At 39.9% G+C, this 17,599-nt stretch overlaps 1 protein-coding gene across 3 annotated transcripts in view; it reads left to right on the forward strand.

Moving 5' to 3' along the window:
• Window positions 1-17,599, forward strand: part of LOC126252974 (mitochondrial coenzyme A transporter SLC25A42) — a 185,728-nt gene that overhangs the window by 121,546 nt on the left and 46,583 nt on the right. For all 3 annotated transcript variants that reach the window (XR_007545878.1, XR_007545874.1, XM_049954002.1), the window contains exons 3-4: window positions 3,544-3,654; window positions 11,057-11,250. Coding sequence is in view for 1 of the 3 variants with exons in the window: in XM_049954002.1 (XP_049809959.1) it covers window positions 3,544-3,654; window positions 11,057-11,250 (305 nt within the window). In the remaining 2 variants the exon portion in view is untranslated. The remainder of the gene's footprint in view (window positions 1-3,543; window positions 3,655-11,056; window positions 11,251-17,599) is intronic.

Consider the following 17,599-nt stretch of genomic DNA (forward strand, 5'->3'; position numbering starts at 1 on the left):
GAGATATGTGTAGCAAAAGAAAGCCAACTATTCAGAAAACTTTGGAGGGAGGGGAAAGGGGAGGGAGGGAGAGAGAGGGAGAGAGAGAGAGAGAGAGAGAGAGAGAGAGAGAGAGAGAGAGAGAGAGAGAATATCTGTGCTCCTGATAATGATATATTGGTGCAGTACAGCAGTCGTCTGGAGTATGGTTTTTAGACAATTTTCCATGCTTCATCAGGAAAATGCTGGGCTGATCTGCCATCTCTGCTTCAGAAAACATTGTGCCCAAACGGTTAAAATTAGCTGATAGCTTTCTTAAACAGGTGTTACCAACAACATTCCTCAGTCACATTAACTGATGGCTGTGGAGTTGGGAAGAGCATCCAGCCAGGAAGCTAAAAGTAAGTTATTGCTAGAGTGTGAAATAAATAACAAGAGATTCCTGCAGCCATGGGACATTAGAGGTGGAGAAGAAGAGTAAGAGGGGAAGGAAGGAGGTTGCATAAGGAAGTAGTATATGGAGGTGGAGAAAGGGGGCAGTGCAGCTTTGTGATACTTGAAAAATGATAGCAAAACAATAATAGTTCTATAACACTGGGCAACAAAAAAAGATTTTTTTAAAAAAAAGTCTAGGGTTTTCCCCCTGAATTAGACTAATTTTGATGCCCTGAGTCCGAAAATGACCTTGGTTTTGTTCTATCAGGTCAGGATTTTTTGCTACAGAAATTTTTAAAAATCGATTTTTCGTAAAAAAACAAATTTCTTTGTATCATCTGCTGAGAAACCCCGGAAGATTTTTTCCGTTTTCCTCAAGAAATAAACGTCAACGTATGCAAATTCATTAAGTTTTATTTACTCCATCAAATTAAATAAGCATATTTATCATAATATTAGTATAACAATGAGCGTTAAGTGACACAAAAGTTCAAGAGTTCACGGCATGAATCGGCGTTTCTTCGATTCCCGTTTGTGAGCAGCTGCTGGGTTGTCTCTCTTCAGCATCCAGCAGTAGTCCGCCATCATGACTGCGTCCCACCTCCCCTGGTACCTATCCTCCATTTGGTGCATGTCCTGATGGAACCTTTCTCCCTGCTCGTCGCTCATCGCCCCAAGATTTTCAGGAAACTTCTCCATGTGTGAGTACAGGAAGTGCATCTTTATACTCATCAAACACCCGAGCTTTTGAAAGGCCTCTATCATGCTGCTGATGAGTCTGGCGTGGTTTGCTGCCTTCGTGTTCCCCAGGAAGTTGTTCACCACCTGGACAAACGATTTCCACGCGGCGCACTCTAACGTGTTCATGGAGTTTTCGAACTCTGTGTCCTTTATGAGCTGCCGTATCTGTGGCCCATCGAAAATGCCGGCCTTCAGCTTCTCAATGGTCAGTCGCGGAAAGGCTCGGCACAGGTAGTGGAAGCACCTCCCATCCTTGTCCAGAGCACGCGTGAACTGTTTCATTAACCCAAGCTTCATGTGTAGCGGTGGGATCAATATCTTCTCCCGGTCAACAAGAGGTTCGTTTATGATGTTTCTCGCACCAGGTACTAACTGCTCTCGTGGCGGCCACACTTTCTTTACATAGTGCTGGGCTCTGTCTCGACTGTCCCACATACATATAAAGCATGGGTATTTCGTGAACCCGGACTGCTGACCAAGTAGAAAGTTCACCATCTTGAAGTCGACGCAGATGATCCATTGGTGCTGCTCATATTGGATTTTGTCGAGCACGTACTTCACTGCTTCATATTTCTCTACGAGAGTTGTGGAGTGAGCAAGAGGGATTGAGGTGAACTCGTTCCCGTTGTGGAGGAGCACACACTTCAAAGAGCTCTTGCAGCTGTCAATAAAGAGTCGCCAATCTCTCGGATCATATGTAGGAGCCCCGAGTTTAACAAGAAGACCGGCGACATCTCGGCAGTACACTAGGTCTTCCTCCTGGCAGAAGTAGCCCATGTAGTCCTCATGCCTTCTACGAAAGAAAGTGATACGCGCGTCCTCGCCAAGTAGATTTTTCTCTTTGAGTCTGGAGGCCAACAGCTCGGATGAAGTCTTCGACAAGCTGAGATCCCGAACAAGATCATTAAGCTCACATTGTGAAAAGAGCTGCTGACCATCTTGTGCTTCATACTCCTCGTCTGCTATATATCCTCCCTCGTCTGCAGTGGTGGCCTCGTCGTCGATGTTAGGAAGCTCTGTGAATGCTGGTACAGGAATTTCTTCGCAGTGAGCAACTGGACGGCGGGCAGATGGAAGGTCGGGGTACTGGAGGCTGTGCCGATTCTTCCGGTTGATGCCAGTAGTATTGATGGCGCAGAAGTAACAATCCAATGCATGGTCAAAGGGCTCCATCCAAACCATCGGAATCCCAAACGTCAGTGAAGTTTTCGTGCCCTTCGTCCACCGCCGGAGGTATTCCACGCACTTCTTGCAGACCGTGTGCGGTGCCCAGGGCTTATCTTGGTCACCCAGCTTGACTTGAAAGTAAGCCTGGTAGGCGTTCTTCACAAATCCCGTGATGTTCTTCCTGTCCACTGAAAGCGTGTATTCTCCGCAGATGTAGCAGAAAACGTCTGGATTATTCTTGCATGAACATCGCGCAGAAGCCATATCAATCTGAAATAGTAATAGAAATATGCAGTTGACTGTCAGACAATAAAAATTAGAATAAATTTTATACTATAGTAAGAAAAAAAGGCATCTATTGGAATGATTAACTGTTACAATCTTAAAGGCTTCTTTTGTTTTCATATGTCCTGAATAATCCCCTTAAAACCCCTAATATTAGCATATTGAAGCCTATAAAAAGGCTTACATTTCAGGGAAAAATGGTCATGTAGGCCTATGGCTGTATCTCAAAAAGTTGACCTGATAGAGCAAAATCAATGTGATATTCAGACTCAGAACACCAAAATTATTCGAAATCAGCTGAGAAACCCATGACGTTTTTTTGGTTGTTGCCCAGTGTAATGAATGAAAATCAAACAGTGGAAAATCCAGGATGGAATGTAACAATATTAAAGAAGGAAATTTGCTACTCACCATATAGCGGAGATGCTGAGTCGCAATAGGCTCAACAAAAAGATTCAGACAATTATAGCTTTTGGCCACTAAGGCCTTTGTGAGCAACACACACACACACACACACACACACACACACACACACACACACACACACACACACACACGCGCGCGCGCGCAACTTGCACAGACTCGTGCCCCGCGCGCATATAGCGGAGATGCTGAGTCGCAATAGGCTCAACAAAAAGATTCACACAATTATAGCTTTTGGCCACTAAGGCCTTTGTGAGCAACACACACACGAAACTTGCACAGACGCGTGTGCAAGTTGCGCAGGCACGCGCCAAGTTGCGCGCGTGTGCGGGCCTTTTGCTCACAAAGGCCTTAATGGTAATGGCCAAAAACTATAATTGTGTGAATCTTTTTGTTGTGCCTATTGTCTATAAGGAGTGAGATACTTTGCATGATTTAGTATCACCCTTATATATGTTTGTGCATATAAAAAAGTGTAGGTTGATAACTTTGCTCTGTATTTATACATTTCAGGAACTGAGCGGAACAGAGATGATCATAGCAAGTCTTCTAGCAGGTGCAACGGCTGGAGCAGCTGCTAAAACAACAATAGCACCACTTGATAGGACCAAAATTAATTTTCAGGTATGATTGTTAATAATATCTAATCATGTCTCATTGTAATCTTTTCTTTGTGTATATATGTGCATGATAGCAACATAGGGAATGCCATTTTTATATCTACCTTTTGAATTATTCTCTCCATGGTCCCCTCCTTATTGTGGTTAACAGTTGTTCTTTACGTATGGTACCAACATTTTGCCTACTTGCTAGATTTTACTATTTACCATGTCCTTTGTCAACCTTATTGCAAAGCCACTTTTTGTAGCTATTGCCTTAAAAGTGGTCTTAATCCTTTCAGGAGATAGTTAAGAGATAACTTGTCATCACAAGTGTTTTTTCACTGTACCTGTTCCTGAAGGCACTTTTGTGAGTTGGATTTAGAAATATAATTATTTCATTCTGGATTGGCCATCAAACTCGGGCTTTATACTGATGTGGAGTGAGTTAACAGGCTGCTTTGATGTTACTAAACTTCCCACTCTTAGATCTCATTGACACTACCCTTTGCAAAATTGACTCCAATTGCCAGTCATCCCCTCAGGACAGACACCATCTGCAATTTCCTCAGCTACACGGACATAACAATGAGTATGGAACACATTTCTGTTCAGATAATTAATTAATGTTGAGTTTTGTACCAATATGGCTCGTGTGTGTGTGTGTGTGTGTGTGTGTGTGTGTGTGTGTGTGTGTTTGCTGAGTGTGGAGTATCAGATATACAAAATTAACAGAAACTTTAGGGGATGAAAGTGTTTTCAGTTTGCCATAATATAAACATTATCAGAATTATTTATTGGCCTAAATAGTCATTTACCAAGTAAAAACATTGTTTAAGTAGAAATTCTTTAAATTATATTTTAAATCTGTTTTCATCTTCTAACTTTCTGATGTTGCCTGGTAGTATGTTGTAGAATTTTGTACCAATATGCCTCAAATGCCTTTGTATGTGCGTTCTTTTTGTTCACTGAGTGGGAGTGCTGTGATATTTCAAGTATTGTAGTTATGCAATTATAAGGAAGGTATTCTTAGAACTTTAAGCTTGTTGAATAAGGGTTTGCATTGTGCCTGTGGATGACTGTGTGTTGTTATTTGGAGAGCCCTCTTCTGTAACAGAAAGGTTTGTTTTAGACAGCATGTGGTGGAACCCGAAAATATTATTCTGTATGTTGCAAGAGACTGAAAATATCCAAAATATGCTATCCTGGCACCCTCTGCAGTACAGACATTTGCAATAATTCTAAGAGCAAAACTGGCTGAGTTAAGTTTCTGCGCAAGTTTCATTACACAGTCATTAAAATTAAGATTTTCATCTACATGAATCCCCAGAAATTTTTGTTGATGCCACTCTGTCTATGGCCTTGTCATCCAACAACAGATCAAAATTTACATTTAGACATATTTTTCCAAACTGCATATAATTTGTTTTCTTTGTATTTAATGTCAACTGGTTTGATTGAACCAAGTGTGGACATTCTTTATTACTTGATCAGTAGTTGTTTGCAGCATTTGCTTTGGTGCACCTATTATCACACTAGTGTCATCTGCGAATATTATCACCTTTGCTGCTTCATCTGAGGTGTGGAAGTCATTTATGTAGACAAGGAACAATAAGAGACCTAGAATACTGTCTTGCGGCACTCCTATTCCCCCCCCCCCTTTTTTTTGCATGTGATACTAAACTTACTTTGTGGTTGGAGTCATCTGACATCAGTCCTACAGTCTGTTTTCTAGGTATGATTCAAACCACTTTTTCCCTGTCCCATGAATACCTAATGCTTCCAGTGTTTCTAAAAGAATGCCATAATTGGCAGTGTCAGATTTTTTGGAGAGATCTAAATTTATTCCTAATACGCTGTTTCTTGTTCTAAATATTTGATTATTTGTTCACTGTAGATCATTAATGCTGTTTTTGTATTTTTACCTGCCTGGAAGTCATGCTGATTTCTATTTAGTAACTTATGGTCATTTAGATATTTGTTGATTCTGTGCTTCATTAATTTTTCTATTATTTTGGAAAATGCTGGAGAGAGGGATATTGACTGATAGTTTTTTACCTTATGCTTCGCACTGTTTCTGAATAATGGCTTCACTTTTAACATTTTCATCTTTGTCAGAAACACTCCTTCATTAAATGGTAAGTTGGCTATGAATGCCAAGGGCCTTGTGATTTGAGTAGCTGTCATTGTTATGATATAAACAGGCTCCTCATCTGCTCCTGCTGACATTTTAGGTTTCAAGCTTTTTATTACTTGGAACACTTCATGTTCATCTGTTGGATCTGTCTTCATGCAACAAGCAGCTTTTGGAAATTCATGGTTTTTTATTTCGAGCTTAATGAAGTTGTTGCATTTATGAAATAATTGTTGATATAATTTAGCAAATCTTGTTTTTTAATACTGGCATTTTCTGTGTTTTTGAGAATGATATCCTGGTCTTTGCATCCCTTTCCTGTTTGTCCTCACAATACTCCATGTGGCTTTTGATTTGCTGTCAGACTGTCTTATTAAGTTGTCATTACTCACAAATTTTGAATTGTCATTTACTGACACCTTTGTAATGAAGAGACTTCCAACAGACGCAAATGGGAGCACTGCTGGTATGAAAGCTCATGGAAATACTTTTTGCGAACAGCTGCAAGTGGGCAGTGTGTAGCTTTCGAATACAGTGAAAACTTGTATGTAGGACACATTTCCCAGCCATCACATGAATTTAAAGATATGGAGATTAACTACACATCTCCTGCTGATTCACCATTCCTTTCATGACCCAGTAGGAATGACACTGTTTGGGTCTCCTTTTCCAGTGTTATATGTAGGGTGAATGTTCCATCATTAAAAAGGGACAGTGTGCAATTGTATAAACTTGCCAATAAGTGTATGAAAAAAAAAATCGTATCTCTCGGCTTGAAGTGAACTTATTTTGTTTTTCGATCAAGGAAAACAAAGCTATATGCAAGGCATATTTGAATTTGTTTACAAAATTGTTCTTTGCAGAATTTTTGTATTGATATATACTAGCATATATTTAAAAAGTTATTAATGTCTCTCATTATAGCTTGCATCTTCCCATATGTTTCACTGACATTATCTTTTTAATTTGCAGTAACAGAATAAGGATACATCACTTCATTTGTGCACCCAAGCTCTCTCTTGTAATTCTACACGCCGAAAAGACTTTCAACAATTTTTGGCTCTCGTGTGTTTAGAGTTCTGACCACAGGTCAATCACAAATACTTTAGGAACAAGTTTTCAATGATTACACATGGTTTTTGTTTCCCAGTTCCCTGTAGTTTTGAATATGGGTGGCATGTGTAAGTGACATTTTCATTGTATTCTTTGTCAGTGAATATAGTTAGTTAGGACATTCTTCTTTGCACCCAAGATTACTGCGAGGTATGTAAATATTTAAGCAAAAATTCAAGTTGAAATTCCACTGTCTACATCATCCCCCCCCCCCCCTTTCCCCCCAGGACTTTGCAGTCCATCAAATTTGACATCTTTCTTGTGATGGCTTCACCTTTAACCCCCCCACCCAAAGGTAAGAACTTCTAATTGCAGTGCCAAAGGCTTTTCATTGTTATTTATACTTAATACTAGGATTAAAGAGTTACAGTGCAGAAGGTGAGGTCTCTTCCGTTTCCCTGTGCAAAATAGATTTTTTTTTTTTTTAATCCGGAATTTAAGGCCCAGCATGAAAAAGTGTTTTTTTCAACATTTTTCATTAAAAAATGTGAATAATGTAGCCTACTTTTTATACATTATATCAGATTGATGGTTATATACTAGATGCATAAAAAGATGATGCCTGTAGGTCAACTCATTAGTAGCCCTATGAAAATAGGGAAACTGGCACCTGGCTAATGACCAAGTACATATCCTTGAGTCTTAAAACCTGAATTTATCAAAAACGGTTAGAATTAGGACAATGTTATTTGGCAGTTTTAATATTAACACATGCAGGTATCCATGTACCAAATAAAACTAAATTCTGAAATGGTCACCTTAGGATCAACCTAAATATCTGTGACTTGACTTGGAATGGCCCCATTAACACACTTCATTCAAAGTTTTCATTTTTTTCTCTCTGAATTTTAATTTCTTTTTCATGTTTTTCCTTAGTTTATTCACTGCTTGCTCAATGTAAAGATTGAATAACATCAGGAATATGCTGCATTCCTGTCTCCTTGTATTCTCGTTTACTGCTTCCCTCTCATGTCCTTAGACTCTTATAGCTGCAATCTGGTTTTACTTTAGGGTTAAAGATAACATCTTTTCATCCTTTTATTTTATTCCTGCTACTTTCATAATTTCAAAGAAGTACTCCGGTTAACACTGTCAAAAACTTTCTCTGAATCTACAGTTTCTACACAGGTGTGCAGAACATAACAATGAAAGGAACTTTCACCTGATGTGTCACTGCCAAGTAATGTAACTTGGTGAAACTTGGACCATACACAGAAAGAACAGCAACAGCATAGTACAGAATCTAACTGAAAGAAATACAAAATGAATTGAACAGAAATGATACTGTTATTCAAAGACAAAGTTACACTGAAATCATGGCAATTAGAGATTGTTCCTTGGCCGTTACAAACAGAGGTACATGTTTCTTAATAGGGTGTGTGATCACCATGGACCACAGTGCATGCTCTGCAATATGCTGGCTTGTTGGCCACAAAGTGGTAAGAAGTTCTTGTGGCAGGAATTTCCATTCCTCCACCAACACATTTAATAATTGCTGGATGGTCATTAGTACAAGTGGATGTGCTGCAACACATCTACCCCACACATGTTCAATAGAATTTAAGCCTGGGCAATGTGCTGAATGTGCCCTCATTTCAAGGCTGCTCCACCTATAATATTGTATTAAACTTCAATTCCCTTGAATAGCCCTTCTCTATATTACTTCCGCCTTTTAGCTCTCCTTTCTTTGCTTAGTGCTGGCTTTCATCTGAGCTCTTGATATTCATACAGCTGCTTCTATTTCTTCCAAAGGTCTTTTTAATTTGTAATAGATTGCATCAATTTTTTCCCATCATGATGCTTGCTTCTACAGCCTTGCATTTGTCTTCTAGTGATACCTTCTTAACTGTTCTCCATTTTGTGTCCATCTCATTTTTTAAGATGTCTCTATTCCCTTTTTTTCTGCTTCATTTGCTACATTTGATATTTTCTTTTACTTGTTGGTATCTAATATGTTATCCGAGGATTTCTCTCTCAAAATTACCTGTTGATCTTCTAGTGTACTCCTTCCTCCTGTTGCAATCTTTCTTTGCCTAATGCTCACTTGACTCATGACAACATTTTATTCTTCTTGATTACCTAACGTTCTGCAATGTCTTCAGTTTTAAGCTGCAGTTCATAGCCAATAAATCATGTTCAGAGGTCGCATGTGTCCCTGGAAGTGTTTTGCAGCTTAAAATCTGGTTTTGAAATCTGTCTTACCATTATGTAATCTGTCTTAAAGCTTTCTGCATCTCCAGGTGTCTTCTATGTATACAACCAAAGTGTTAGCAAAGATCAAATTGGTACTCTCTAAAATTATACCAAGCAGCTTTCCCTTTCAATTATTTTCCCAGTCCATGATCTACTGCTATTTCTCCACCTCTTCTTTTTTCTACTGTTGAATTCCAGTTCCCTAACACACTTAAATTTTCATCTCACTTAACAATTGGAATAATTTCTCTCATCATGCATTCCTTCAGTCTTAAAAGTGACATTCATTATTGTGAGTGAAATGTCTCTGGCCTTCTTAATGATTGCCTAGAAATATGCTGCGTGTTGAAATAAGGTTTTATCTTCTCGATTCTCTTTTCATTTCACAATTAATCTCTAATATTTGCATAATGTTGCAGATGCAGTGAGCTGTTATGGTGGATTTTGATATTACATGAGTATTTAAAGCTTTCTGGTTTTTAGTTAATTAGCAGTGTCATGTCATGAAATGAGCCAGTGCATAAACTGTATAATGCAGAATGATATGATGACTGAGAAAAGTTTAAGAAAAATGCCTGTGTAAAAACATTTATTGCAAGTGAAGGTAAAAGTCTGTGTGTTTAGATAAATAATATTTTTTCTATAGAACACTGTTTAATGATATGCAACTCAGGGTGGTTAAAGCTCTATAAAAAAAGATGTCAGAACATCAGTTGATCAAGGACCAAGATTTGTACAGCCTGCCACATCAACAGACAACACCCATCTCAAGAATTTTCGTGATATTTAGTGTGTGTTTGATGGATGGATGATGATTTCCATACACCATTAAGAGAGATTGCAACTTTCAGAAAATTTCATGTCTAGATGTCAAACTGATTTCTAACTGTAAAAAAATTTGGATTCATTTTGTCATTACAAAATTTCTTATTTATAGATCTACTGACAACTAGAAAAAGAATGGGGTTGTGAATGTTTGCTAATGCAAATAGTGATTGATGCTTAGTTAAGAAAACTGTTATTGGAGATTTTTGGATTTTTTATTGTCATTGACCACATACAGCAAAATAGGTTTTGCCAATTGTACCAAGTTACAGCTGTAATCAAAGTATTAAAATTAATATTCATGTTTCGTGTACAATTCAAGTATATTATATACAGCTATAATCTTAAATATTAATATCAACATTGTCCATATCATAGAACTCCTTTATATTGCAACACTGATTTTTTTGTTTGCCAGTCATAATTTAAATTGAATTTTTTTAAATGGCACTGATTGAGCAGTGAGAGGAAACTTGTACATAATTTTGAGGGCATTCACTTTGAGAGTTTCCTGTTGTTGCTAGTCTATGCTTTAAGATGTCAATGTTTGCCTTATTTCTAGTGTGATGTTAATGATTTGCTTCCCAGATAACACATTAATTAATGTTCTTTACAAAGAATGCAGACTCATAGATATACCCGAATCACCACCGTTGGTATCCTAAGCCTGGTAAAAAGAGGGTGACAGTGCCCATTAGGACCAGCCCGGCATACTACATAGACATTCTTTTTAAGGTTACTGACATAAGGATAATATCCCCATATGAGTAGGCCATACGGTACGTGTGACTGAAAGCACACAAAATAAGTAGTATGGAGATTATTATGGTAGGACACCAGCAAGTTATTGCTGCTGTTGCAGACTTCCCTAAATGTTGATAAAGTGATTCTCACATTTGCTTACTGGAATTTAGAGAATGAGCAAGAGGGTCACTTTCCTTTAACAGGAACCCAGAAGGTGCAGTGAAAGACACCTGTCTATAATAAATGAAATTAGACAAAGCAGTGAGTTAAATTCAAGAAATCAAAAGACAGCATCTGGAATATTAAAATATTGGTAATATTCATCAGTAACTATGTGCCCATTATTTGAAATTTTTCGCACATTTAACCTTAGTCTGAAATGAGAAAATTTGGTAACTCTTAGTACTGCTATTTACAGATATCTGAGAAGCCATATTCAGTCAAAGAGGCTATAAAGTTCTTGAAACGAACTTACAAGAATGAGGGAGCACTCAGTTTATGGCGTGGAAATTCTGCCACTATGGCCCGAATAGTACCTTATGCTGCAATCCAGTTTACTGCACATGAACAATGGAAAAAACTACTTAAAATAGATGTTGACAAGGACAAAAAGTAAGCAAATTTGGTTGATCATTTTTTATTTTCTAATAGATCTATTTTTAAACTATTTTCTGTGTTGTGAGTAATATGTATTCCCTAAAAACTGGAATCCATCAGTCAGTAAAAGTACCAAAGTGATAAAAATAGAAAAATAACTCTTCACGTGGAAGAGGTGTTGAGTTGCAGATAGGCACAATGAAAAGACTGCTAAACACTTAAGTTTTTGGACAAAAGTCTTGCTGCCAAAATAGAGTGTGCGTGTGTGTGCGTGTGCGTGTGCGCGCGCGCGCGCGCGCGTGCGCACACACACACACACACACACACACACACACACACACACACACACACACACACACACACCTGTCTCCAGTCGCTGGGGCCCAACTGCAGGCTGTGCCTGTTTTTGTCGTTTGCAGCAATCTGGAATAGGTGGTGGGGGTGAGGAGACATGAGATGAGGAGTGGAAGGGATAGAAGGGTAGTGGTGAGGGAAGGTGTGCCGCTTGTGGTAGCAAGCAGGGATGTGGTGGTGACAGGATAGGCTGCTAGGTGCAAAGTCGGGAGACTGTGCTGGGCGTGGAGGGAGGGGGGATGGAAAGGGAAAGGGAGAGGAAGAGGAAAGATGAGGAAAGATATAGAGAATGGGAAAAGACTGTAGGTGTGTTGGTGGACTAGAAGGTACATGCAATGCTGAAGTGGGAGGAGGGAAGGGGATATAGAGTACATGGGCTAGCAATGTTTGAGGCCATGGGGTTCATGGGAATAAAGGATATGTTGTAGGGATCATTTCCACCTGCACTCTTCAGGACGGCTAGTGTTGGTAGGAAGGATCCAGATTGCAGAGACTGTGAAGCAGTCATTGAAGTGAAGCGCATGGTTTTGGACAGTATGTTCTGCAGTGGTTGTCAAACTGTCTCTTGGCGTAGTTTGCCTGTGGACAGTCATGTGGAAAGACAGCTTGTTAGTTGTTATGCCCCATGGAAAGCAAGACAGTGGTTGCAGTGTAGTTTGTAGGTTACATGACTGTTTTCACATTTAGCGCTGCCATTGATCGGGTAGGAGAAGTGTGTGGCAGGACTGGAGTAGGTGGTAGTGGGAGCGTGTATGGGAGGCGTCTTGCATGGTATATGAGCCATGAGGAAGGCAGTCTGGAGCAGGGCTGGAGTAGGGTTGGACAAGATATTGTGTGGGTTTGATGCATGGCAGATTGCCAGTTTGGGAGGGGTGGGGAGGATAGTGGATACAATGTTCCTCACTTCGGGTTCACTATGTGAGGTAGTCAGAATCCTGACAGAGAATGTGATTCAGTTGTTCCAGTCCTGGGTGGTACTGAGTTATGTAGGAACACTCCTTTGTGGCCAGATGGTGGGTGCGTGGGAGGTGGTAGATGACTGGAGGGACAAGGCACAGGACATATGTTTCTGTGCATGATTGGGAGGATAATTTTGGTTTGTGAAAGCCTATTTCGAGAGGGACTGCTCGTCACAACAGATGTGACAATCGTAGGTGGTTGTGTGGAAGGGACTTCTTGAGTGAAGGTGTTGGTGGTTGGTAGATTTGATGTGGACAGAGCTACTGATGTATATACTTGGCCATAGTAACCAGGAAGAAGGTTTGGAATCAGTCGGGCATTGGGAAAGGTAGTGCATAAAATTACCCATCTCCGGCTGCAGCCTCTCTTTCTGTAATGACCTGTATCTGTATCTGTTCAAATTCTGTCAGTCCAGAGCTCCGATCAACATAGTCCTGCAGGCATTATGTATATGCATAGTTCAGCTGACAAAAACTTCAGTTTCCAGTCAAATAAATGGCAGTAGCAACACGATAACAGCCTGTGCAGTGTAACAGGCGTTGGTTACTTTACTCCGTGGGAGCACCAGTTGTGACCCCTACTTATAACTGATGGTCCCACAACACCATGAAATGTGTCAGAGGGCTTGTGTATCATAGGCGAATGCAATCAGGAATAGGCATCTCGCCAGCTCTATATGATACACGTGTATGTCCCTCACTCACATACATACAGAATCTGCTTTCATCACTGAAGGCAACACAGCACTATTCCACTCTCCAGTCAACTCTTTCACAACACCAAAGTAACCATGCTTGGCTGTGTCATGGTGTCAGTGGTAGCCTGACCAGAGGCACACTTGTTCTTAAACCTGAAGCAAGCAGACTGTTTCCAGTGGTCCCTGATGACACATGTTTGCCCAGGTTTCATCCCTGGTTGATGTTCACTTGGCCACCATTACTCTCATAATTGTCAATCTTGATGTGTGTATGTACTACGAGGTGTGGCTAGAAAAAAACCGAACTAGTACTGGTGAAACAATAAAACGAATACAATAAGGCTGAAAGTCACGTGGCCTGTCACGTGACTCTCACTCCGCCTACTGCTCGAGTTTCATCTGCCTCCTGCACTCAGTCTGCCCGTGGCGTCTGTTTTAAGTAGTTGACGTTTTGTCTGTGCGTCGGAAAATGTTGAGTGTATAGAAAGAACAGCGTGTTAACATCAAATTTTGTTTCAAACTAGGAAAATCTGCAAGTGAAACATTTGTAATGCTACAACAAGTGTACGGTGATGATTGTTTATCGCGAACACAAGTGTTTGAGTGGTTTAAACGATTTAAAGATGGCCGCGAAGACACCAGTGATGACACTCGCACTGGCAGACCATTGTCAGCAAAAAATGATGCAAACATTGAAAAAATCGGTAAACTTGTTCGACACTTTCCTTGTCAACTCCTGTTAACTCAGACACTGCTCTGATTGTTAAATGGCGATCTTGTCGAACAAGTTTACCGATTTTTTTCAATGTTTGCATCAGTTTTTGCTGACAATGGTCTGCCAGTGCGAGTGTCATCACTGGTGTCTTCGCGGCCATCTTTAAATCGTTTAAACCACTCAAACACTTGTGTTCACGATAAACAATCATCGCCGTACACTTGTTGTAACATTACAAACGTTTCACTTGCAGATTTTCCTAGTTTGAAACAAAATTTGATGTTAACACACTGTTCTTTCTGTACACTCAACATTTTCCGACGCACAGACAAAACGTCAACTACTTAAAACAGACGCCACGGGCAGACTGAGTGCAGGAGGCAGATGAAACTCGAGCAGTAGGCGGAGCGAGAGTCACGTGACAGGCCACGCGACTTTCAGCCTTATTGCATTCGTTTTATTGTTTCACCAGTACTAGTCCGGTTTTTTTCTAGCCACACCTCGTATGTGGACATCCAGAACCTTGTGTGTAGGTGAGGGAGTAATGTTCCACTGATTCTTTACCATGTATCAGGTGGCCAAGTAAAGTGTGATTGAGAGGTAACACTGCCTATTATTTAGCCTTGGTCACATTATTATTTCGGCACATTCGCCAACTATTTCTGATCAAACTTCATTTCTTGAAGTGTTGAAGTTACTGATGGAAGTTAAGAGTAAAAAATCGGACTCCCAGTTCTCAAAATAAATATGGTGCTTATGTTAAACAACATATCATATAGTGTGCTCTTGTTTACAATAAGAATTCAATACGAAAGTACACCATCATTCAGAACATCATAATTATATTGATATGGATGGTATGTTATTTAACAAATTACAATAGAGTCCATTGCCTCTTGTCTTCGTGACATCATAGGCATTGTCATGGCTGCTATTCCTCTGTGGCTCACACCTTATCTCCAAGACAGGATCTGGTAACACAGAATAAACCACCTGACCAGCAGGTACTGCAAATGTGGTACAATGTTTGTCATTGTCGCATCTTGTAGATACACTGTGTCCATCCATTTCATGATACATATGCATAAATAAAATATACAGCCAAATAGTAGATTAATTAATTCATTGTGAAAATGAACTTTTTATAGCGGTGATCGTCATTCTTCGGTTTGAAAAATGCTTTTACAAAACATCACTTCACCAAAGTGGTACATTACACTACAGTGTTTTTAACAGACCACTGGTGAAAGCAGCTACTCATCACTGATACATTGTGCCTAACATGTGCAGCAGTTCATCAACTCATCCATCCAGCTTCCCCCAGGCCCACAATGTGACCCCAGTTGAATGGCTGAAATTGTTCATCAAGAGTACATACTCATCAGTGGGGCATGTTTGTATCATAGAATGAATGTTGCACTTGTTGTTGACCTTTAAAGTCGGCACAGTTACTGCCTGTAGAGTTGAAATTGAGGGTGTACAGACAGGCCCCGTGAATACAGTCTCATTGTCGATGACGACAACAAATGAATCTCTAACACCCATTCAGTATGCAAATATTATACCATGGAGCCACTGGTCACAGTCCTTGATAGTGTTGCATTTTTTTCCCTGCAGTGGATGATTAAATTTTATACGTATCCTTGGGGCAAAAGTATCCTGTAGTATTTAACTTCTCAGTGATCTCATTCACCACTAGTTTCTAAGGAAATGGAGACAAAACTTCTAGTTACAGACATCCCCTTGTCATGTTGATCACGAGTTTCTCATTCCTTATGGTGACTTTTACCCTTCTTGTACTTAACATAGTCTTAATCCACATCTGTGTGCCATGCACTTCTCGAGAAGTCATACTGCTAAAATGCCCCTTGATATCCAGAAAGTGTAGAGCTTTTCCCACCTTCCCAAGAAGTTTAAAAAGTGCTGTTTCACATGATTTGCCTGCTTGATATGCATGTTGATTCACATGTAGAAGAACCTCAGTTATCCTCTTTCCCCTATCATGCACATTAACTAGTTTTCTAATTTCTTTAGAAGAAAGCAAGACAGACTGATCAGTCTTAGCCGTGTTATGATCAGTTCTCCCTGGCTTCGGAATAAACATAACCCTCACTGTCTTGCTGCTAGGCTGAGCCTGTACTACATAAGACTCTAATTAAATCCTGTCCTGCTTTTTGCAGTAGAGCTGGCAAAATTCCATCTGGACCTGGTGACTTGCGTGTTTAAAACATTTACGCCATCCATTGGTTTTTTGAAATCAGCACATTCTCCAACATGTTCCCAGTTCTTGCTTTTGATTGCCAGTAGACCAGTGCCTCTCAGGGACTGACTACTCATTTGTGTTATCTGATTGACTGCACAAGGAAGTGAGTCTTGAAGTACAATCAGTGTCTCACTTGCTGTTCTTTCATACGTACCAGCCTTCTTCCTTAGAGTACTTCATGGAGTAGTTACTATTCTAGTGAGGATTTTATGAAGGGTAGTAGCTGTATGTTCCACTCCTCACAGAATACCTTCCAGGGTGACAACTTTGTTCGATTGATCGTAAGGTTGTATTTGATAAGAACCTCCTGATATCTTGACCATTGTCCTTTCTTACTTGTAATGTTGAACAGTTATCTTATCTGTTTCTGTTACAATTTCAGATTGTTGTTCCAGCAAGGTATATTCCTATTTGTGCACTATTTGGTGATTGGACTTGTTTTTAAATGTAAGGGTGTAATGGCAGATGTCACTGTGTTTGTTATTTCCTTGAAATCTGCTAGGTTTCTGATCAGTGTTCTAAATTCAGATAAGCATGAGTTTAGGCCTTTGCTACATGAGTTCCAGTCTATTTCCCTAGAATTCTTATAGGCCATAGTCTCTTTATCTCCTATTTCAAACTCAAACTTAATATACATGTGACAAGAAAAGAATGTGTCCAAAGCTACCTGCTGTTGTTTGATATAACTACCTATTAGAGTGAACCAAAAAGTTTTGTTAGTTGCTTCTTCTCTTCTTTTATTCCCAAAAGTAGGTTCCCTACCCCACTCAAGATTTCCAAATTAAGGAGGTGCTCACCTCTGCTTTTGGTGTCATTGCTCCCCCTCCTCCAACAGGTTGTTGGCATTGGCACCACAACCAACCAACATTTGTTCATTGTGCTGTGAGCTGATCTTTTCCTGTTTACTCACTTCCTGGGGAGGAGGTGTACTGTCCTAACAAGAAAGGTAAGCTGAGGCCAATAAAATTTCCTTCATGCTTCCTTCATCACACTATTTCATCCTCTTGGTCACTAAGTCCCTGGAATAGAAGTCTGGCATCAGCATAAATAAAATACAATGCTTTATACAAATGCATGTTCTGGAGTTCTGCAGATTTCAGTATAAATCAACTTATTTCTGGTTCATCAGAGTCCTGAAAGGTCACCCTTTATATAGCTAGGTTTCCTGGCTCAGGGAAATGTCCACCACCTGCCTTCCCAGAAGATGACACAGGGTGGGAGTTGCCCCCTTTACTGCATTGCAGGTTTATCTGCAACATTTGCAGTCTTAAACTTCCCACCATGGTTGCTTCTGACGTCTTTGATTAACCTCATTGTAATCTGTGAGAGCCCTAAGTACAACTTTGAGTCCATAGGGAACTGTTGAGCACAGCTA

This window comes from Schistocerca nitens, chromosome 1 (genome assembly GCF_023898315.1).
Source record: "Schistocerca nitens isolate TAMUIC-IGC-003100 chromosome 1, iqSchNite1.1, whole genome shotgun sequence".
NCBI classification, from domain to species: Eukaryota; Metazoa; Arthropoda; class Insecta; order Orthoptera; family Acrididae; genus Schistocerca; species Schistocerca nitens.